This window comes from Phlebotomus papatasi, chromosome 3 (assembly GCF_024763615.1).
Source record: "Phlebotomus papatasi isolate M1 chromosome 3, Ppap_2.1, whole genome shotgun sequence".
NCBI lineage: Eukaryota > Metazoa > Arthropoda > Insecta > Diptera > Psychodidae > Phlebotomus > Phlebotomus papatasi.
The window spans coordinates 8,243,316-8,267,294 of record NC_077224.1 but is presented as its reverse complement, the minus strand read 5'-3'; the positions used below and the strand labels follow the sequence as shown (position 1 = coordinate 8,267,294).

At 32.0% G+C, this 23,979-nt stretch overlaps 1 protein-coding gene across 1 annotated transcript in view; it reads left to right on the top strand.

The window, feature by feature from the left end:
* The window catches only part of LOC129806624 (neural-cadherin), a 654,674-nt gene extending 632,504 nt beyond the window's left edge, over positions 1–22,170 (top strand). Inside the window, exons 20-22 of the mRNA XM_055855343.1 lie at positions 2,774–2,983; positions 3,916–4,086; positions 20,332–22,170. Of these exons, the coding sequence (XP_055711318.1) occupies positions 2,774–2,983; positions 3,916–4,086; positions 20,332–20,444 (494 nt within the window). The 3' untranslated portion in view covers positions 20,445–22,170. The remainder of the gene's footprint in view (positions 1–2,773; positions 2,984–3,915; positions 4,087–20,331) is intronic.
* Positions 22,171–23,979: the final 1,809 nt, after the last annotated feature.

The window sequence follows — 23,979 nt, the reverse complement described above, 5'->3', positions numbered from 1 at the left end:
GACATGGAATCCCTATTGACACTTTTGTCAAAATGTTGAAATTTATTTAATGTATCTAATAAAATGCAAGTAATATGGCGTTTTATTTTATTAATCTACGTTTTTCGATAAGGACAAGTGTTCAAATTTCGTATTCCAAATGATACAGAGTAAGGTGTCAATAGGTCCTGACAGGAGTTCTTAAAGTGTCAATAGGTGTTCCGTTCACCCTATATATCCTTAAAAAATGTTCTGGTCTTCTAATTTTCCTTGATTTTTTTCCAAAAAAATTTCCCAGTTTCGTATCGATATCTCGATTTTACCAAACATAGTGTTGATCTTCAGATTCGTGCTAGGTCGTACTAAACTCCAGATTTTCGTAACACTTTTGTTGATCTACCGATATCTTTAAAATCGTCCTAATCGATAGATTTCTTCAAGAAAATCTTTCTGATCTACCCGAGTTCTGTAAAAATCCTACCGATCTCCCAACTCGATTTGTGTAAGAATAATTCTGCAATTTCTGAAATAGTTGTTCAGATCTCCTGATTTCTTTAAACATTTTAACACGTCTTTCGATTTTTGTAAAAATAATATCGATCTAACGACTTGAAGATCTGTTGAACTCCCGATTCATGCAATAATCGTGATAATCTCCTGATGTCCTGATCATTCCGATATTCAGATTTTTGTAAAAATTTTCCTGAATTCCTGATATTTGCATAATCATACTGATCTCTAGATTTCTTCGCAAACAATTGTTCTGATCTATCGATTCCTGTAGAATTCATTCCATGATCTCCCGATTTCTCTAAAAATCGTACAGATCTCTCGATTTTTGTAAAATTCATATTGATCTCCTGATTTCTGTAAGAATATTACGAGTCTCTCGCTCTCTAAAAAAAAACCTGATTGAAGATCTTCTGATTTCTTTAAAAATCATTCCGATCTCCGCATTTTTCTAAGAATTGTACCGATCTAGCGGTTCGTGCCAATTTCTTTTGAGCTCCTGATTTATGCAAAAATTATTCTGATCTGCCAATTTTTGTAGGAATTGTGAATGATCTTCTGATTTCTATACAGAAAATAGTTCTGTTCTACCGATTTTTAGACCGATTTGTCGATTTCTTCCAAAAATGGTGTAGATCTACCGATATTGTGTCGCTCGTCCGATCTCATTCCGATCTCTGGCCAAATTGTGACGAGCTGTCAATCTCTTAGAAAAATAATGCCGATCTGCCGATTTTTAGCTCCAGATCGGCACTCTTTTGCTGATAGCCACTCACGGTTCACTCTGAGAGACACTTATTCACCCCTTGTTTTTTGTAGTAATTAATTGCGATTCCCGGTTTCCGTAAAGATTATATCGATCTCGTCGATCCCCCCCATTTTGGAAAAATTCTTTCTGATCTTCCGATATCTTCACAAAAAATTATTCTGATCTACTTCTCGATTTCTATAATACCGATCTTTCGATTTGAAAAAAAAAAAATGTTTCGATTATATCGTCTAATTTTTTTATAAGTCTTAAACCATCTGACGGTTTCTGTCAAATTTTTGTAAAAATCGTGTTGATCTGTAAATTTCTTTTCAGAAAATCAATCTGTCCTATCGATTTTAAGGAAATTCATTCTGATATCCGAAATCTCTCAAAACCGTACAGATCTTTCGATTTATGTAAAATCTTGCTGATCTCTTGATTCTCGTGGAATAAACATATCTGTTTTTCGATTCCTGTAGAAGCATTACGTTGATCGAATTGTATTCCCGGTCTCTTGTGGATAATTTGGAGTCAAGAAACATGGTAGAAACCTTTTTTTTTAAAACTTCTCTATTTCCTCCTCTTACGATGTTTCGGAGATTGGTTATAGAGAGATTTGGAGATTGATTGGATAGGTATGGGGAAGTTCTTATCAGGTTTTTGGGGAATCACTTGGGCAATTACATACACTTGGACTTCATTAATCACTCTCTGGGACGATGACACCATTTGGACGGTTTAACACAGAAACACCTGATAAGAACTTTCCCATACCTACCCATACCTGATGAAGGAAACGACCAATCTCCGAAACGTCGTAAGAGGGGGAAGTAGAGAAGTTTTTAAAAAAGGCCTATACCGTGTTTCTTGACTCCACATTATGCTGATCTTCAGATTTTTATAAGAATCGTGACTATAATAACTCTTTCGTCTCTTTTGGGACTCTGAGTACCCAAAGCAGTATATGAATGTTCTGTGAAAAACAATGTTTTTTTTTAATTATTCAGAAATGATAAAAATTATATTCTTGCGAATAATTACAAACTATAAGAATGTCCAAATGTAAGATTTTTTTGTAGGTCCTCAACTAATTCCTGAACTTAGATATTTTTTATTAAAAAATGGTGAAATTGGCTTGCAGCATATGCTGCGGTCCGGAAAGAGTTAAAAACGTTCCATACGTTTGAATATTGTAAAAATCGCGCCGATCTCAAAACGGTTCGCTAGAAGAGTCCCTTGTTCACCCTTAAATTGCAATTAACTTTTTCGTATTTTTAAAACGTTTTAATCGAGCTTTAAACGTTCCTTTGCAGTAAAGTTCATCTTTCGTCTGCTTTTCAACTCTGTCCTTAATGTATTTGGGTAATCCAGGTCAACATTCATCATTTAGTGTTGCTGTTGAAATTTTGTGTATCGTGTATTGTAGTGTTTCGATTTATGATGTCTTGTTGCTTCAAATGAGTGTCTCAAAAGCCAATGACCCAGCTGCATATTCACTAACTCTTCCTCCTCCTTCTGCCAAAATCTCAATAGTTCTGGTCCTCGTGTTTGTGGTGTACAATCGACGTCGGGAGGCTCACATCAAGTATCCAGGGCCCGATGACGATGTCCGGGAGAACATCATCAATTACGATGATGAGGGTGGCGGTGAAGATGATATGACAGCCTTCGACATAACCCCCCTGCAGATCCCAATAGGTGGGACAATGCCGGAGCTGACGCAGTGCAAGATGCCAATTATGTGTAAGTATCTACAATGTCTGACTTTTGCCATTTCCGCTACTTTTCCCCACTTTCACCAAACCCAAATCGATACATCATCTAATTGATGACATTAAATTAGCCACATCGCATCAATTTCACTCAAGACACTTGGAGGAAAGCTTCCGGCTTTTCCTCTACCACCGGCATTCTCTCCCCATCTCCGGATTAATTGTGGGCAATTTTTCAATGTTTTTTTTCTGGTGTGGTGAAAAAGTCTCACAATGAGGAAATATAAATTAATTTATAGAAAGTTTTTTTTCGTCAAATTGTAAATTATTTATGGGAAGTAAGAATGTCTTTAATCATTCTTGCAAAAATATTACAATTTTCCTCGCGTGTTTGAATAAATAATGGAGCAAATTTTCTACACCGTGCAAAATTTGAATTAATTAACGTGCAGAGATATTTAGAAAATTTCATCATTTGTATGGGAGAAAGAAAAATATAATTAAAATTACCTTCACCAACATTTTCATTAAATATTCAAAATATAATTTCTTAATCAAGTCAAAATGCTGTAACAAGAACTTTTTGGGGGTAAGCATACCTTTCAAGATTCCAACCATCTCATCTTTATATAGAGGTTAATTTCGCGTACATGTGCGTAATTTCCATTTTTCCCTGATTTTTCCTCAACACAAACTCCTGGGCCAAAAGCACAGCAAAAAAGCTCTTCAAATTGGAATAATTTAAAACAATGTCTTGCAATTAATTCAGCAAGCTAGATAGTTAGTGAGAAAAGTTTTAACCCATTTTAAGTCTATCCTGCCTTGGGTAGGGGCTCCACATGGAAAAGTTCAATAATTTTCATAATGTACAGCATTTTCTTGCCCGGGAAAGCTCAGTAAAAAAAATATTAAGGCAAAAAGAGACAAAAGCTTTGATTCACTCAAAAATTTTGTCTACTTCAGATCCGGTGATGACAATTGGGCCTGGACAGGAGCCAAATGTGGGATTGTTCATTGAAGAGCACAAAAAACGGGCAGACAGTGATCCCAATGCACCACCCTTCGATGACCTTAGGAATTACGCCTATGAGGGTGGCGGAAGTACAGCAGGATCTCTCAGTTCACTGGCGTCTGGTGAGTTCATTATCCTTCCACTTCTATTTAATGCCACCCCCCATGCAGATACACTTCACTGTCCATTCGATGAAAATTAACCACCCATGACCTATTCCACAAGAAATTGTTGTAGTTGAGTGAGCTTTTCCGCAATTTAGAGAAAAGTTGCTGACAGTCATTCCCAAATATTTGGTAATGTATTTGGAATTTTAATTGGGATACTCAGCCTATTCAGCGCTTTTCAATCCACCATAAATTTGTAAGCATGGGGCTCTAAAGAAGCTTTATATATTAAAGAAAGTTTAACATTTACATTCAGCGCTTTTCCTTCAAAATAAAGGCGCTGAATTTAAAGTCTTATTTTTTATTGTTTATAAAAAACACTTATAAATTATTTCCTGACAAAAATGTTTTTCTTTCATAAATTGTGGTTATTTTTCAATAGCAATAGGGGGAAGTGGGGCACCTTTGAAACTGGATCACCTTTGAAATTTGGATATTCCACCTACTTTTAAATAAAATTGAGCCTCATCGTGATATAATTTAGCTACACAAATAGATTGAGAAGCTAAATTACATTATGATATGGCTCAATTACATTTAACATAGGAGAAAAATACCAATTTTAAATGTGCCCCACTTTCAAAGGTGCCCCACTTCCCCCTACGCTGAATGCAAATATATTATGAGAAACACTCAGTTGTATTTTTACATTATTGGTAATTGGTAATAACCATAAAGAAAACTTCATCAATGAAGTTCTTCACAACAAATTATAATATTTTAATTTCTCTCTCAGCGCTGATTCTTAAAGACTATGCTGAATTTGAGATTAACTTAAATTATGATATTCAGCGCTTTTCAACCCACCTCAAATTTGTAAGCATGAAGCAGTAAAGGAGCTTTTGACATTTCAAAACTCTCAATATTCGTATTCAGCGCCATTTCTTTAAAGATACAGTGCCCGCTCTCTAATCCGGATCGCCGTAATCCGGACGAGTTATCGACTGTTACATTTAAAATAATTTTATGATCATGTATACATGTGTGTTCAGCAATGAAAATAAATTATCCTGTGATATTTTTATTTCACAAATGAATTGTAATAGCATAGAATTCTCTAATTATGTATTTTTAATCTTTTTTTAAAACTTTTATTTTAATTATACAAAAAAAAACTTGTGTTATATTTGCGAGACGTTGAGCAAATTCAAAAAATCCATCCGGATTACGAAGCGGACATCTGTCATATTGTCTACCAATCATCCGTATTACAAAGCGGGCACTGTAAATGCGCTGAATATAAAACTTACTCAATGTTTTAAGAATTCTTTATCAAATATAAAAAGTGAATAAAAAATATTTTGTGATAAAAATATTTATTTATTCATAAATATGGGTTATATTTGAAAAACAACACGCTGAATACTAAATTAGTTCAACAAAAACAAATATTATTATATCTTTAAGAAACTTAGAGTTATATTTTTCATAACTATGATAATGTGTTTTTTTTAAAAAAAAACTGCATAAATTAAGTTTTTAATGGTAAATAATATTTCAATTTCTCCTTCAATAGTTCGTGAAGAAAAATGTGCTGAATTTCATTTGAATAATTTAAATTTGCATTCTGAAAGAGTTTTACAGTTTTGATAGTTATCCATAAATAGATTCTTTTATAAATCGATGTGTATTTGTCAAATTCCAATAGAAATTCTCAAAAGAACCACTTCGATGAATCGTCCATCCAAAGTTGTGTGTACGTTCATTTTCAGCTATTTTCTTCAATAAATGTGCGTGCTGAATACAAAATTTACTCTTCAATATTTCTTGAATAGATTCTTTGAACTTTCTACAACATTTTATAATATATTTGCCATAATTCAGCGCTTTAAGGAACTTTGAATTTATATTAGCTTTAAGTTTTCAGCGATACTTCTGAACATACAAGCGCTGATATAATTTCTTTGCATTATTTATGGAAATATAAGTTTCGATAGAACTGCTTACAACCCCAAAGTGAGTTTAAAATACGAGCAATTCTTCCATAAGCAATTGTAAACATAAGGAAGAAGATTTGTTTGTCAACTTGCCAAATCAAATGCCAAATGCATATGTTAAAGTCATTTAAAGTGGTTTTTATAAACACATGGAAAAGAAATACTCATTTCAATTATATATCTTTTTAAACACAAGTGCTTACAAATAAAGTATGTATTAGGCATGCACTTTGAATTAATGTATGGTTGTAAGCTGAAGATATGGCAATACTTTTCATGTTGAAAAGTATTTTTCAGTAATATTCAGCGCTTGGTTTTATAAATATTTGCGCTGAATTTGAATTTCAATTTTCTTCTTATAAAAATTTGACTTCCCAGATAAGTGCTTACAATACCAGAAAAGTCTAGAAGACAATTTTAATACTTCAAAAACAGTGTATATTGTATTTTTGGCAATGAATGACGTTGCCTTATCTAATATGATTAATAATCCCTATAATACCCTGCGGTATTCTGTGAAATAAGCTAATATTGATATTACAAAGTATTGAATTTGAATTTCAAATCTCTAATTTATAGAAATTCAACCTTCAAAACAAGTGCTTATAAAATCACACTCAGGAAGAAAATTATCCTTTGGGATGTTTAATATTTGATTGTTTTTGCTACTGATATACTAGATATGGTATAGAATATAATGGTTAATAAGACGCTAATTATTCCGAAGGATTTGAGGAAGAAATAATCTAATATTGATATCAGAAAGCACAGAATTAGAATTTTAATTATTCTATTTATTGAAGTATAACTTTTTATGTGAGTGCTTACAAAATTAAAATGCAGGAAAACGTAATATTGTACCAAAAGTGCTGTAATATTTTATTTACTTCTTTTTCTAGACTTATGTTATGGTTGTTAATCCTCTGAATATTTTGCTGAATTTTGAGATACAAGTTAGTATCCTAATCAAAAAGCACTGAATTTCAATTTTAATAGTTTTACTTATTGATATCGAAATTTAATTTTGGGTGTTTACAAAATTAAAATCTAGAAAAAGGATTATGAATCCAAATTAAGAAGCGCTGAATTTCAAGTTTATTTCTTTTACTTATTGTAATTCAACTTCCTGCTTATGTGCTTTCGAAACTAGAGTCTAACAGAAATATTTGGTCCTTTAATCCGCTGAATATCTTGCTGAGGTTATTAAACTCGGATGATATTCAAATAGTAAATTGTTGAATTAACGCTGAATTTAAATTTTAATTATCCAACATATTGGAATACTTTATGTTTAAAATATCAAAGTCTAGAAAACAATTCTTTTTTTTGTACCGAAAGTGGCACAATGTATTTTTTATTGTTACTGACAATGGAGTTTTATATAGTACCTTGCTGATTTTTGAAAAATAAGCTTATGTACTAATCAGGAAGAGCTGAGTTTCAATGTTAATTCTTTCCCTCAGAAGGCAGTTTTATTGTTCCAAAAGTATAAAATTTAATTTATTTTCTTTTTCAAATTTTGTTATTTAATTCGCTGAATATGTAGCTGAGTTACGAGAATCAGACCCATTTCAAATTCTAAAAACGTTGAAGTTTAAGATTATTATTTCGACACATTGAGATACACCCATCTTCTTATGTGCTTACAAAAATCTATGTTCAAGATGCAATTTTATTATAAAAAGTAATGTAAATACAGTGATGGCCAAAATAACAGGACCACTTTATAAAGCTTATTTTTTTTTTAATTTTTGTGTCTATTCCCAACTTGTTGTCATAACTTTGATGTAGAAATCTTCAAATTATTAACATCGTAGAATAAAAGTAGTTTTGCCCGCTAGAGGTCTCTATATTGCGCAGAATACATAACTACTAAAATTCAATTCGGACAATGAAATGAGAAAATTATCACTTATATTTTCTAAATATAGCTTTAGTTACACTTATTTGATTTATAAGTCACATTCATTTATTTGAATGAAAGTGGGTCCTATTACGTTCTTAAAACATAATTGCACTATTGACTTATTCTGTGAAAAATAGAGACCTCTTGCGGCCAAAACAATGTGTATTCGATGTAAGGTAATTATTTGAATATTTCTACATCAAAATTATTTGAACAAATTGGCGTAACAAAAAATACAAAAGAAAAAATAATGGTTTTTGCAGAGGTGGTCCTATTATTTTGGCCATCACTGTATATCATCTGAATTCTGAGGAATGAATCTTAATTAAAAGCGCTGAATTTGAACTTCAATATTTATACTTATTTTAATGCAACTTGTTTCTTATAAGCTTACAAAATCAAAAATCAGGGGCACTATTACATCAAAAGTAATATCTACAAATATTTTATCTCTTTTTTGTTATTAATGACAATGAAGTCTTGTATAATGATTTTTAATCTACTGAACATCTTGCTCAAATTTTGAGAAATAAGCCAATATCGAAATTAAAAAGCGCTGAACTTGAGTTTTAATCCTTTTACGTATTAAGATTCAACTTCCTGCTTTTGTGCTTACAAAATCAAAGTTCAAGAGGCAATTTCATTATGCCTGAAGTACTAAAATTTCTTATCTTTATTCATTGTCATTAATAACAATGAAGTCTTGTGTAATGGGTAAAAATTTGCTGAATATCTTGCTGAATTCCGGCAAGTAAGTTAATATCCAAATCAAAAAACGCTGAATATGAACTTGAAGATTTCTATTTATTGAAATACAACTTTCTTCTTATGTGCTTACAAAATCAAAATTTATGAAACAATTTTATTACACCAAAAATGGTATGATATTATGTCTGTTATTTTTTATGTTAATAATTATATATATATATATAATTCTTTATTAGCGTCCATTATGGACCTTTTAGAAAATACATTAGTTCTTACATTGTTAACATCGGTATTTTTGTTTGAATTCTGTACCTCATTAACTTCAAGTTACCATTAACCTTCCCTTTCTTATTTCCTTATAGCAATGCCTGACCAGTTGGTTCTCATTCTTGTATAGCAGTGCTTTTTAAATACTAGATTCTTATTCATGTCACCTTCAAAGATTTTAAAATTGCCCATACACCCTAAAAAAATTTTTCCAAGTTTTTGACTTATTGTACAACCCTACCAGTCGCCAAGTTTCTGTAAATATCAGTATCTCTTTGTACATCATATTCATTGTAACATTTTGCGCTTTCTATATTAAATCCTTCCTTACTTCACTCAAAAACTTCTCTTATAAGCTCTTGCTACTTTATTACTGACTTTAATTGCAGAAAAATATTGACTCCACCAGTTGCACTTAATTTCAAAAAATTCCGTTTTTAACTCCTAGCCCTGAAAAGATCTTTACGTGATACTTTAATTTTCCTTTTTTCCGAAATTTTTGGCTAACCATTATTGAGCGTCCATTTCCTCCTGCGAAGTAAATCTTCTTAAAAAAGAACTCTTCACTATTCCATTCTCTTTTTCGCTCCAATCCCATCTTTCGCCATTGATAAAAATTTTTTGGTACCCAATTTTTGCAACTTTTCCATCTTCCCGTTCTTTTCTTCCTCTGTTTTCTTAACAGTTTTTGCACTTTCATTTCCGCGTCCGTGAGATCGTCGTCTATATATATGCTATAGCCATTTAACCTCTTTCCTCGTAATTCACTTTTCTTCCTCATGACTTCTCTCTTATCTTCCAAACTCCTTAGTTTAACCATAGTGTAACCATAGTGGTGGAATGAGGGTTGTGCGAGCTGCCACTGAAAGATGACGCCAGTTTGAATCATTCAAACTTGTTCAAAAATTAACGACTTTGTGGCTATTGTACGGCCCCCACTTAAAATAGTTTTGTATATTTTTCTCTGTCGCTCCTATTAGAGAAACCCATTAGACTATCTCAGTATTTTTCATGCCACGCACACAGTGAAACATCATCTGCGCGCGACACTTTTTCTCGCGCTCACTTCAGTGAGTTCACTGGAGTGAGCGAAGAGAGGAGAAAAAAACTTCAGGCGCATGCGCAGTTCACACGCTCAACACACACACTGAAATTCTGAAGAGTGTGCATTGCCAGTAAAGGCAGACAACGCTATGAATGCTATGATTCGCAATGTGTAGCAGTAAAACATGATACAATTTGCTTTTCAAAAATAAATAAAATAAATTATTAGTAATTATATGCGATTTCTTTTATATTATTATCAACTATTATATAAACACTGTAATAATAGATCGTATAGTTGCGTAAAATATTTCATAGTAAAAATTTCTGTACTGCAACTTATTTGAAAATTCTTGGTTTGTTGCCACTCATTAGCGACAAATTCTTTTTCCACTATATTAAAAAACATTGAGTACTAGGTGAATATTTTTGTAGATTGCAATGAATAACAAAGACATTGAAGAGAGCAAAACAATTGTCTAATTTTAAACAGTATTTTTCTTAGTTTACGTGGCATTTTTTGTATTATTAGAATTTTTTCATTAACAAGTTATGAAAAGGAAACAAAATTATAAAAATTTTAAGCAAAGTAGATATGTAGGTGCCTACACACAAGTGACAGAAACACGACACTCACGGCCTAAATCTTAACGACACGAAAACATCCAAAATCCCAATGCAATTAAAAAAAAAACAGTTTAGACATGTAATGCTTCACAAATTAAAACCATAAAAACGGTTTATATTTTGGAGATGCTATGCTCTATGCTCATACCGAATACTCTTACAAAAGCTCCATTTCTTTTTCCTTTACTTTTCATTCCCTTATTTTGTGCTGTGACAATTGCTAAATTTATTTTGTTTATGTAAAGCAGACCTGTGCCGGTTAAAAGTAGTGTAGTTTCGGAAATTTTGTGTTGATAGCTCTAATGAAAATTGCACCAAAATTTGCGCCAAATAGACATAATAGAAAGAAAAACTTTAATAAAAATAAATTGTGTTCTTTATATCTTTGTCGGAAGACGGATAGCTGTCCACTAAACAACCTTTTACTTGAATCTTGCGAAAATATGAAGAAATTTAAAGTAAATCATTTCAAATGGCAAGCTTCCTAAACCGCACGCAATTTAACTCGAGGTAGAGATAGAAACACAAAATAACGCACTTGATAAACGTTTGGCGGCGATGCAGTTGCAAAATATCTCTGAAATGCGACAAAATATTTTCTTCTCTAATTTTTGCTTATTAGCTCGTCTTGCGCCTTCTCGAAATACGTACTTTTGTATTCCTTATTAATCAAAGCAGTGCCAGTGTTGTACAAAAGGGTTTTTCTCAAACTATCCTGAATTTTGAGATACCTAAGAAGAATATGAACCTTCCAGTTCAAAATTTCTTCCTAATGTTTTTGTTGTAATATCAACAATTATTCACAATTAATCCAAATAGGGGAAAGTGGTCTGCCTTTGAATGCTTCAATTTTTCTCTTATTTCCCGAAGCTCAAAATCCATTTTGTTAATCGAGGTTAATAGAAAATAGTTAATAGTATTAGTTGTAGTGCACAAAATAGAATTTTTGTTTTGAGAAATATGAGAAAAATTGACTTTCCTCTAACTGCAATCAAAAAAGGATTTTTAGTGAAAACGACTTAACTTTTAAGGAATTAAGCAATTTTCACATTAAAAACCTCTCATTTTCTCTACGTATTTTCGCGGCATTTCAAAGAATCCCAACTGGCACCACCAAATTCACTTCGGCTTTTATTTTAGCTCAGAGCTCAGTAGAGTTTAAGGCCCTGGATACACTTAACCTCAATTAAAGTGTGTAATAGTTTTAACTCCGGGTAAAACATATTTTTTTATGTAAAGGTGTCTACACATTATAAGAAATTTCTATCAAAAATGAGCTTCAAGAAGTGTTCTTCAAGAAAATTGCCTACACATTTGGTGAGAATTTTTGACAAAAAGATGGATTTTTGAAGAAAATTTGTCTAATGTGTAGACAAATTTCTTCAAAAATAATATCCAATTGAAGGTAATTTCCATCAAGAATTTTTGAAAGAAATTACCCGCTACACATTGGAATAAAATTCATCAAAGTCATTCTTGACAGAATTCTTGACGGAAACCATCACGATTCAAGATTGTTTTTCACGAAAATTTGTTATTTTCTGCTGGAAAAAGTGAGAAAAGCGTTTGGTGAAGTTCCTTGAGATAGTATTTAGTGAATTTTTGAAGAAAATCTTCTAAATATGCAAGGGAATAGTGTTTTTCTGGAGATATCGTTCCTGGTGGAATCCAACCCAGCCTTTGAAGGCACATTTTCTGTGATTTTCCTCCAGAAATTGCCGGAAGTTAATCCATCTGTGTATTCTTGAGGTGTTCCACAGTACAGTGGCCTCGTACTCCATGGATTGCAAGACGGATGGAAAGGAGAAAATTTACGAGCACTTTGGAATCTCTATATGCCTTGATTACCAAGGTTTTAAGGTTTTAAGGATTTTACTTTAAATTTTTTTTTATTTCTCACCACCTTTTCGTGCACTACTACTCAAACTGGGAGTCCCACGGAGGAATCGAAGGCCTGTGGCTATCCAGTTCTGGTCTTCCCGAAAGGAAGCAATTCCACATAGTTCCTAGTGGTTGAGAAAGTGAATGATATAAAAGATCATTCTGATGTTCTTCTGGGGGTTCAAGTGATGGCTTCTGGTAGCTCCGGACAGCTCTCGTTTGCATTAAGATCTCCTCGGTGGCTCTGGTTAGCTCTTGTTTTAATTGGTAACCAAGGCATATAGAGATTGGAAAGTGCCCGTAAATTTTCTCCTTTCCATCCATCTTGCAATCCATGGAGTACGAGGCCACTGTACTGTGGAACATCTCAAGAATACATAGATGGATTAACTTCCGGCAATTTCTGGAGGAAAATCACAGGAAATGTTCCTTCAAAGGCTGGGTTGGATTCCACCACGATATCTCCAGAAAAACACTATTCCCTTGCATATTTAGAAGATTTTCTTCAGAAATTCACTAATACTATCCCAAGGAACTTCACAAAACGCTTTTCTCACTTTTTCCAGCAGTGAAACAACAAATTTTCGTGAAAAACAGTCAGAAGAGCAAGATACTTGGAAATGATGGCAATCTGTCAAAAAAATTTTTGATGGAAAATAAAAAACCCAGTGTGGAGGCATTTTTCTTCAAAAATTCCTTCAAAAATATGAATTTTTCTTTAAAAAATTCTTGAAATAATTCTTGATGAAATCAGCTCCAATGTGTAGACACCTTAAGGTACGTTATGCCCAACGCACAATAACTTTTGTTTAGTAAACTTGTTTTTGACATTTCAATTAGGGTGAGTGAGATCTAAATCTAGTCATCTCGCTCATTCCCATGGGAAATTTTGAAAACATGTTTAAAAACAAATGTTATTGTGCGCTGGTCATTAGGATGAAGAAAAATAAGTGCAGAAACCAGGTTCTTGTGTGCCAGATGTAAAAAAAAAATTTGATATTGAGACATGATTTCGACGATGCCCGGAAAAGTGGATGAAGAGACTGCCGCAGGAGCTTCATCATACAAAAAATAGGTTTTAGAGGATGTACTGAATGTAGTGTCTTTCATCCCGGAGAAGATCAAACAAGGCGTCCAGGTGTAGCGATAGTTAAAATTCTCCAATCTACCGCAAAATATTTGTGGCTAAGGAACTCTCCACTTTAGATAAGAAAACACAACCTGCCTGAGGGACAAGGGTCTACTGGTGTTCGTTTCTCACAGAGACATCTTAGAAACTTGAGGGTAGAGGAGACTGGGGTAAAAAGTCACAAGTCGAAAATTTCATAATTCAATATCTTCCAAGATAAAAGAGATAGCGGCTTCAAATTTTTTCCTTAGATAGCTTCCATGGACCTTCTTCAATGTCGTAAGTTTTCTTAGAATTCGAACAGGGGATTTAGAAAACAAAAAATATTGAAATTTTTAGGCCTGTTTTTGAAATATTTTTATTCCAAGAGATATCAATTTTTACCTGACGATTTCCTTCATTTTTGGATATGTTATGGGGGTAGTCCAGCTGAACATTTCGTCCTTAGACACCTATCACCGGAAAAATCGCCATCTTGAATTATTCAAGGTCAAAGCCTAATTTTCACCCGATTTGGTCAATTAATTAATTGAAAGTTTAATAATTTTTTGAAACCCTCTTCTTGAACAATTTTGAACTTCAGGATGGTTTTGTGGTGATTTTGTAGACAAATTTAAATCACTATTTGAACTTTATTTCTTTCCTATATTTCAACAAATTTTGCAAAACGACTTTTTACGTAGAGCTCTTTCACGGCAGTTCGAGCAGCTCGCAAAGCCTCGGATGCTTTGCCACCCCTTTTTTTACATCTGGCACACAAGAACCTGGTTTCTGCACTTATTTTTCTTCATCCTAACGTACCTTACATCTAAAAAATATGTTTTACCCGGAGTTAAAACTATTACGCACTTTAAATGAGGTTATGTGTCACTCAACGCGCAAATGCTGCAGCTTTCCAGTGACATTTTCAGTGTATATAACGTTACCGTCCGGATAGAACGGTCACTTCCAATCTGATCTAATCATTTATTTTAATTATAATTACGTCAAGCCGTCTGTCGGCTTAAGCCGTAAGTGTATTCAGTAAGATTTAACAGCTGAATGTTGAATCGAAGTATAAAGATAATTCGAGGATGATCCACCGTTTTCTAATGTTTGAACGAGAAATAGGATAAATTTAAACAGTGGATTAACGTTTAAGCCAAAAATTAGACCCCCGATTTCGGAGGTATAATTTTTGGCTTAAAGATGGAATAAGCCTGTCCACATCTATCCGTAAATTCTTCCTGAAAATAATGTTAAATGATACCAAATTGATGTAATCTGCACTTTAGTGAATTTAATGAAAAGTAATAAGGCCTTCACTCTATTTACAGCTTTTTAAAAATCCAATTTTGCCTGAAATAAAAAGAAACATTCCACCATATGCAACTTCAATGAGTCACCACTAAAGTAGGAGTCGCGGGAATCGCGCTTTTTTTGCACCCAAAAAACCTGCACATTCTTTCACATCCACAATATTGATTCCTATTTTATTTTAGAGAATTTTTAGCAAGTCTGGTGGTTCAAGATTACCAAATAACGAGAAAAAGGCGTGGAATCTTGCTAAATCGAATGAAAACATTGACGAATTGACATTTTCTGGCATGCCAGAAATGCCAAAATATGGGGTTGCCGTATGACAAAAACAGCTTACGCCAAAGCACTATTCCTCGTTTCTGAATACGAAAAAATATTTAAACCTAGCTTAATTTTAACTTTAGATTAACGCTAATCTGAGGTTCAACTGAAGTTATTCTTCTAAATGTTTATATGCTATAATATTTGCGTTTTAAATCGCGGGAATTATAGTAGGATTATTTCATGATTTTCTAATGGGATTTTTGTAATTTTTTAGTTGGGAAGATTGCATTAGCCATCCGAGAAATTCTCCAGTTCTCAAATCAGCATAAGAACCGTCCTAATTAAAAAATGACAAGAAATCCCATTAGAAAATCGCAGAATAAGCCTACTATGATTACCAGAATTAAAAACACAAATAATAGAATATTAACATTCAAATGTTAATATTTATAATATTCGTGTTTTTAATTATGACATTCATAGTGGGCTTGTTCAGAGATAATGAGATCTCTATGATCTTTTAGTTGGGAGGATACCCATGGCGATCCGAGAACTTTTGGAGATCTCAAATCACCATGAGAACCTCCCCAACTAAAAGATCATAAAGATCTCATTATAGAACCTCAGAACGAGCCTACTATGACTTCCACAATTGAAAACACAAATATTATAGAATATTAACATTTGAATGTTAATACTCTGTAACTGAAAGTGGAACATATTAAATGTTCAAAAGCATACGATATACGATATCGTCGGCTCCGATGAAGACTATGGTAAGTCTACTTACAGTAGTATAAAAAGATGGTATCATTGGATGCAGAAACCTTAGATCTACATCCCCACAAAATTTTATATTGATCAAGATATTCCTGGAAAAGTTACAAGAAAAAAACTGAAAATCAGCCTGCTCGATTATCGAGTTTTTAGCCCACAATTTTACTGTAAATAACTTAAAAGTAGCGTTAAATAGAAGGTATTCAATGCGTAAGTATGATACAATAGTTTCGAATTTAAAAAGTGTGGGTCCGTTGGAAAGGTCATTTAATTTTTATTATTACAAAAAACTTCGTAAAACCACTCCATCAGGGTGTAAAATTAGAGTTTCTTTAAAATTTACCAAAAAAAAATGGTCTTAAAGTGAGATTTTAAAAATTTTTATAAAATAAACTAAACAAAACATTAAAAATTCATTGACGCCAGACGATAGGCAACACTTATGACTACAATTTTGTTCATCTAATACATCGCGCTCGGATCACTCTAAATGCCTCATTTGTTGGTTTTTGTCATTATCTAAAAATATGAAGTAGGGTAAAGGTTCGTAAATTGGGACAGTCTGCTTTTAAACACCGATGATGTTCCAAGTTTCAAGTGCGACATTTTCAATACTAATTGACCATTTTTGTTACTAACTTTTCAAAAGGGTTGTTTAGAAACTTGGAAAGAGTTTATTGTCTTTTTTTTTACTAAAATTAGTCTTGATACGTTTAAAAATGACTTGATACATAGAGGTGAAATTGACTTTAATTTTGGACAACTTGATTATTACTTTTGAGAACTTGGCTCTAAATTTGGGCAGCTAATCCGCCTTAACAGGACGCCCATTGTTCTTCATTTCATGAACCAATTTTACCAAGTCCTCTTTCTGTTCATGTAAGGGGAACGTAGAATATCACAAGAAGCCCGGAAACTTTCCATATCATTCATTAAATTGAGTTGACTTCGGTACTCCAAGTATGTGCGCATTCGCTCATTTAGTGATCTTTCCGGAAGCCTTTGAAGGCTTTTCTCACTACATCTCTTTCGTAGAGATGATGCTCCTTTGTTTCTCTAAGCATTTGTCCATCCTAGTCATCACAAAAGCTAAAACTTCACGAAATTTCATGAGAATAACACCTGTCCAAAATAAGAATTATCACCTCACTGGTGAATGTCTTAGAAAATTTCCCATTTTTCACACGAAAAATCTAATTTACAAAGCATATCTCACTTCAGATCAAATGTAAAAATCATTTCAACCCAAATCATATTCAAAATTTAACGTATTTTATGTTAAACTCTTCCAAAAAGAACAAATATTTAGATAGAATTCATTATTCATCAAATATTGGAATAAAAATCCACAATTTTAATCAAATAATTTTGAGTGTCCAATTTTATCCGCAAAGTATCCAAAATAGGAAACTTGACAAAATTAAGAGCCTTTACCCTACCTATTTTAGAGCAAATTTCATAAAAATTTTTGAAAAAATATTTTTTTATAACTAATGTAAATCATACATGAATGTTGTGATTTTCTTTAAATCGATCGGGAAATCATTGACATGATTGTCATTTACATTCCCAGTGAACCCTCGTTAGAAAGCTCCCAATTTTTCTTTAAAGTAGTCAATTTTTGTTCCTATTTATTTCAATACATATAATACGATTTCTAGTAGAGGTTAATTTTAAATTAAAGTTTGATCTAAAGTCATTGAAATGTATTTATGAAATTTTTGCTGATATGTTTTCTACATAACATAAAAAAGCATTTCAAAATGAGTGTAGGGGTTTCTTCAAGCCGCTGAATGTTGATGAAAATTATGTTGATGGTCCCTCTATCGATCTAAAGAAGAATCTTAACAACTTTAGGAAATCTTTAGGAAATTAGCTGTAAAATAGGTATTTCATATTTTTGGAAAATGACAAAAAACAATAAATTAGGCATTTAGAGTGATCCGAGCGCGATGTATTAGATGAACAAAATTGTAGTCATAAGTGTTGCCTATCGTCTGGTGTCAATGAATTTTTAATATTTGGTTTAGTTTATTTTATACGAATTTTTAAAACCTCACTTAAGACAATTTTTTGATAATTCTAAGAGAAACTCTAATTTTACACCCTGAAGGAGTGGTTTTACAAAGTATTTTGCAATAATCAAAATTGAAGCACGATTAATGACCTTTCCAACGGATTCACACTTTTTAAATTCTGTTCACTAGAACTTGAGATATAACGGATATTGTAAGGCAAAACAGAAAAAAAATATAAAAGTATTTATAAAAAACATTGTCACGTGATGGAGCAAAACCGAGGTCAGATTCTTAATCAGGGGGCTTGACTCTATCAAATGTACCATGTGAGATCACCGTTAGTAAAAAAAAGTTGTAAATTTGTTGCATAGTGTTTTTTGTTTAACTACACACTGAATAGATAGATAGATAATTTTATTCTTCACATTACTTTGCGAGTGTTTTAGAGGATTCTACTTAATTCAATACCATATTTAAAACAACAATCAAAATATTGTTATTTGGAAAAAATTGAATTTAAGATTTAGGTGGAAAAGACGAAAATTCTAAGGTTTCATAAAATCGATGGATTACATATTCTGCTCCCGTACTATAGAAAAGTTCGAGCACAATGCAAGAGAATTTCATTTTAGTGTGTGTTGAGCGTGTGAACTGCGCATGCGCCTGAAGTTTTTTTCTCCTCTCTTCGCTCACTCCAGTGAACTCACTGAAGTGAGCGCGAGAAAAAGTGTCGCGCGCAGATGATGTTTCACTGTGTGCGTGGCATGAAAAATACTGAGATAGTCTAATGGGTTTCTCTAATAGGAGCGACAGAGAAAAATATACAAAACTATTTTAAGTGGGGGCCGTACAATAGCCACAAAGTCGTTAATTTTTGAACAAGTTTGAATGATTCAAACTGGCGTCATCTTTTAGTGCCAGCTCGGACCCTATCATTCCACCACTATAGGTTACACTATGGTTTAACTATCCACCTTGTTTTCTCTCTACCTACACTAAACGCGTCCTCTATTTCAGTTTTCACTCCAAGATATTCCTCCAGAAATTTTCTAATCTTTACCCTTACTGACCCATCACCTACCAATTTTACGTTAGTCAATATGAAATTTTTCTTTCTTTCGCGTCTTTCAAGTTCTTCCACTCTAGCTTTTAATAACCTTGATTCTTCTTTCCACCAATTTACATCCCTTTCCCTCTCGTCGTGAGCCTTTTTAATTTCTTCTTTCACATCTTTAAATTCTTCTATCATTGATAAGTAATCCATTCTAATTTGTTTCAATTCATTTGTAAGTTTTTCTAAAGCCTCTAGTACCGTATCCATAGGGAACTCCTTTGATTTACCAGGCGAGAAAGCTTTCTTAGGCATCTTTGAACTCTCTTCTGTTTCGTTTAGTTTGTACTCAGTCGGCATAATCCCCCCTCTTATAGAATCCCTCGCTTTCCTTTTTTCTACTACTCTCTTTACCGAATTTTCTCTGAGTTCTTCTAGACTCGCTACTTTCCTCATCGACATATATTAACCCCTTTCGAAAAATTGAACTTCTTAATTAGTACTCTTAACTTAAGAGGTTTACTTGTCGCAGGCCCCAACCTCTTATGTAGCCTCTTAAAGATGTTCACTCAAAGATTCACTCCAAGATGACTCTAGATGCAAACTAAGAGTTTCCGTGATGATCTAATGTCAACGGCCGAGTCTCCTCCAAAATACAGCGCCCCAAAGTCGATCACTCACATATATTGAACGTCCAATGATGTCCTCTTGATCCTCCTGGTCCACTCGTCAACAAGCCATAAGCGACTTATCAGCAATGTACCTCTTTTTTACACGGAAGTCACAGGTTGAAAAATTCCAATGCCACGTAGCTCAGTATTAGATGGGCTGCCAGATTTTCCTGCTTTTAAGACCTCCAGGTATCACGGAAATAGAAACCAACACTAGGTTGAGATGCCCGTGGTCTCTGTTTGTCTCTTGGATCACTGAAAATGGGTCTCGGTCCAGAGAAATACAAAAATTTAGTCATGAATAAACACCACCGCCAAAAATCCGATGTTGACACTTGCCTTAACACTTTAGTACCCCATGTTAATAATTATTATATAATCTTATGTAATGATTATTAATCTGCAGGATATCTTGCTAAATTCTGAAACTAAGCAGATATTCAAATCGAAAAGCGCTGAATAAGCGCTGAATTTGATGTTTTATCTTTTTAGCGGAAAAACTTGCTCACAACATTTCCCTAGCCTTATAAAATACTCATTTACTAAGTGTTGATCCTAATTCTAATTTGAAACTGTTAATGCCACTTGGAAAATCCCAATTGGGCACTATTGAAAATGCAGGAACGGACGATGAGTGTCACGAATATGACTATTTGGGTGCTTGGGGGCCTAGATTCGACAAATTGGCCAACATGTACGGCCCTGAGCAGGAAACGGAGCTCGATGAAATGTAATTAGTTGTCCTCGATTGTGGCCAAATTGCAACAAAATCTCCACGATTAGCTCCCTCACACCAAAAAAAACAGAAAACCAACAACAACGTCAACACACATGAAAAGCCATTAATTAGAGTTTCTGAGAGATGTCGACTGATTGAATGATGTTGTGTGAATGAAAAAGCTCATGTTAAGTTTCTTTCTTCAAAACTTTTTTTTTCGTACTCAACATCCGACTGAGGAAAATTATTCAGCATTTGTCACAAAGGCCGTATAGTAAATTTAAGTTGAGAATTAATTGTGCTCTCTTTTAAAGACTTTATAGAATAGATTAACTGAAAAAAAAGGAAGATAAATGGGAAAAATTAAATATCAAAGACACTGAAATATTTATCAACGATTTCACGTGCGCGAAAATCTTATTCAGTTGTTCTTTAATTTTTTAAGAGAATCTCTTCCGAAATTTGAGATATTTCCCGGGATCTCGAACAGAATTTCTTGCCATTTTTTTTGTAAATCGAACACACTAGAGACACAATATATACAACATTAGTTTCTTTTTGTGTATTTTTTACTCCACAGATGTTTCCCAAGAGGAAATTCCTTTGGGAAGACACAAGACAATTACAAGTATGTATTTATAAAAAGGACTTTATTGAGTAACATACCAGTACCTATATAGCCGTCAGATCTTAAACACATCACAGTGGTTCATATGCAAGAAGAAAAAAGGAAAATTGCAAGAAAATGGCCAGTAAGATTGAGAAGTTAAATACAAGAAAAAAAAGGCAGAAAGCATTAGTAATCACGTGAAAACGAATATATATTATTTAGTATTTTTCGAATACGATAAAATGGTAAATAATTGTAATATCCAAAGACTGGTTTTTCATTTAAACAATTTTAGTATATAAAAGTATAAATATTTAATAAAGAAATGACATTAAAATTCATTATAAATTTAAACTAGTTAAAATGATACACATGAAACACTCTCTCAAGTAATTTTAAGGACAAGAACATCCATTTAACACGTTCTCTCATTTTCTAGTTTGTAGTTCTCAAAAAACAAAACATTATAAGCGACTTTCATGGTAGATGCATTTGTAGGAAAATTTTACAAAAACAAACAAAATATATTACCATTCACACACATGCATTTAGAATTAAAGAAAAACAAAACTATTATGACAAAAAAAAACGCGTTTTAAGTAAATTTGTAGAACATCTTTCAACGTTAATTATCCTTAAGAAGAGATTCCTCTCTTGGCACTTTGGGGCGTGAAAGCTTCAAGTGATACCGGGGTTAGGAAGACAAATCGGATGAATTACCAATCCATCAAGAGTCACTATCTTAGTTTAAAACACAACATTCGAGCTTAAGACACCTTCAATATTTCATAAAAAAAGCTCCACAAATGGCATTTACTAAAATAAAAAGCCATGGAGAAAGCTCTATCTGCATACTCCCCTAAAAAAATTATTTGAGGATGGCATAAAAAAATTTCTTCTTTGAAAAACAAGGGGCATTTAACTGACGAGAACGATACAGAATATTTGCGAATGTTTTTCCAATATTAGTTATATTCCGAAAATTATAAATATTTTACGAATATCGTGAATATTTGGGAAATACGTCAAATATTTTGAGAATATTTCACGAATTTGAGCGAATATTTGTGATATTGACAATTATTTTGAAATAATATTTTGATGAATATTTATTAAATTAAAAAAATAAAAATTTAAATGAATAAAAGATTAGTAATTTTTGAAATCAAATAAAAATATGAATATTTTGGGACTTTAAATCCTTGAGATGATGCATTTTTCGTTAAAAATTAAAAAAAAATGATTAGAAGATGAATAATATTTTACAATCATTTAAAAAATTTTGAATATTCTGTGAATACTCCGAATCTTTTGGATTATTCCAAATATCGTGAATATTTTGCAAATTCTTTGAATATTTCCAGGTTTTTGTGAATTTACTTAAAATTTACTAAATTAAATGATAAATTATTGAACTAATAAATAATTAAAAGTTTGATAATATTTTGCGTATTTTGCAATCATTTAAAAAATATTGAATATTTTGTAAATACTCCGAATCTTTAGTATTATTCCAAATATTTTGAATATACTGCAACTTCTTTGAATATTTCCAGTTTTCTGTATATTTAGTAAAAGTTTACTAAATTAAATGATAAATTATTGAACTAATAAATGATTAAAAGTTTGGTAATATTTTGCAATCATTTAAAAGGAATTGAATATTCTGTGAATAATTCGATTCTTTGGAATTCTTCGAAATATCGTAAATACTTTGCAAATTCTTTGAATATTTCCAGGTTTTTGTTTATTTAATAAAATTTTACTAAATTAAATGATAAATTATTGAACTAATAAATAATTAAAAGTATGATAATATTTTGCAATCATTTAAAAAAATGGAATATTTTGTGAATACTCCGATTCTTTGGAATTCCTCCAAATGCCGCGAATATTTTGCAAATTCTTGGAATAATTGGTGAAAATTGCTAATATTCCACGAATAAAAACGAATATTTCAAATATCAGGAATATTTTATAAATAATTACTTTGACTATTTTGCAATTTTGCGAATTTTCCGAATATTTATTAAATAATATGATAAAATTTTAAATTCAATTATATTGCAATTATTAAAAAAAAAAATAATATTTTGCAATTTTTTACGAGTACTGGGAATCTTTTGCAATAAATTCGGAAATATTTAGGAAAATTTGCAAACATTGTGAATATTTTAGAATTATTTTGCGAGTATCGTGAATATCTTGAAATTATCTGCAATATCATGCTCTTATTTTGCAAATATGATGAATATTTCACAATTATTTTGTGAATTTGTGAAATATTTTTCAAATAATAAAAATATAGTGAATATTTCACAAACATCGTGAATATTTTGAAATTATTTTGAAGAGTATCGTGAATATTTTGCAATTATCTGGAATATCTTGCGTATCTTGCGTTTATTTTGCAAATATCATGAATAATTTATAATTATTTTGTGAATTTGTGAAATATTTTTCAAATAATAAAAATATAGTGAATAATTCGCAAACACCGTGAACATTTTGGAATTCTTTTGCCAATATTGTGAATATTTTGTTCTTAGTTTGCAAATATCTTGAGTATTTTGCAATAACTTTACAAATTTTGTGAATATCTTGCATTTTTTGTAAATAATGCGAATATTTCATTATTATTTTGCAAATATCATGAATATTTTCCAATTATTTTGTGAATTTTTCACAATATTTTGCAATTATTACAAATATTGTGAAAAATTTGTGAATATTTTGCAAATATCTTGAATATTTTGTGTTTATGCTGCAATTTATCTGGAATATTTTGCAAATATCTTGAATATTTTGCGATTATTCTGCAAATATCATGAATATCTTGCAATTATCGTTAATTATTTATAATTGTTTGGCAAGTATCGGGAATACTTAGCAATTATTTTGCAAATATCGGGAATATTTTGCAATCACTTTGTAAATATCA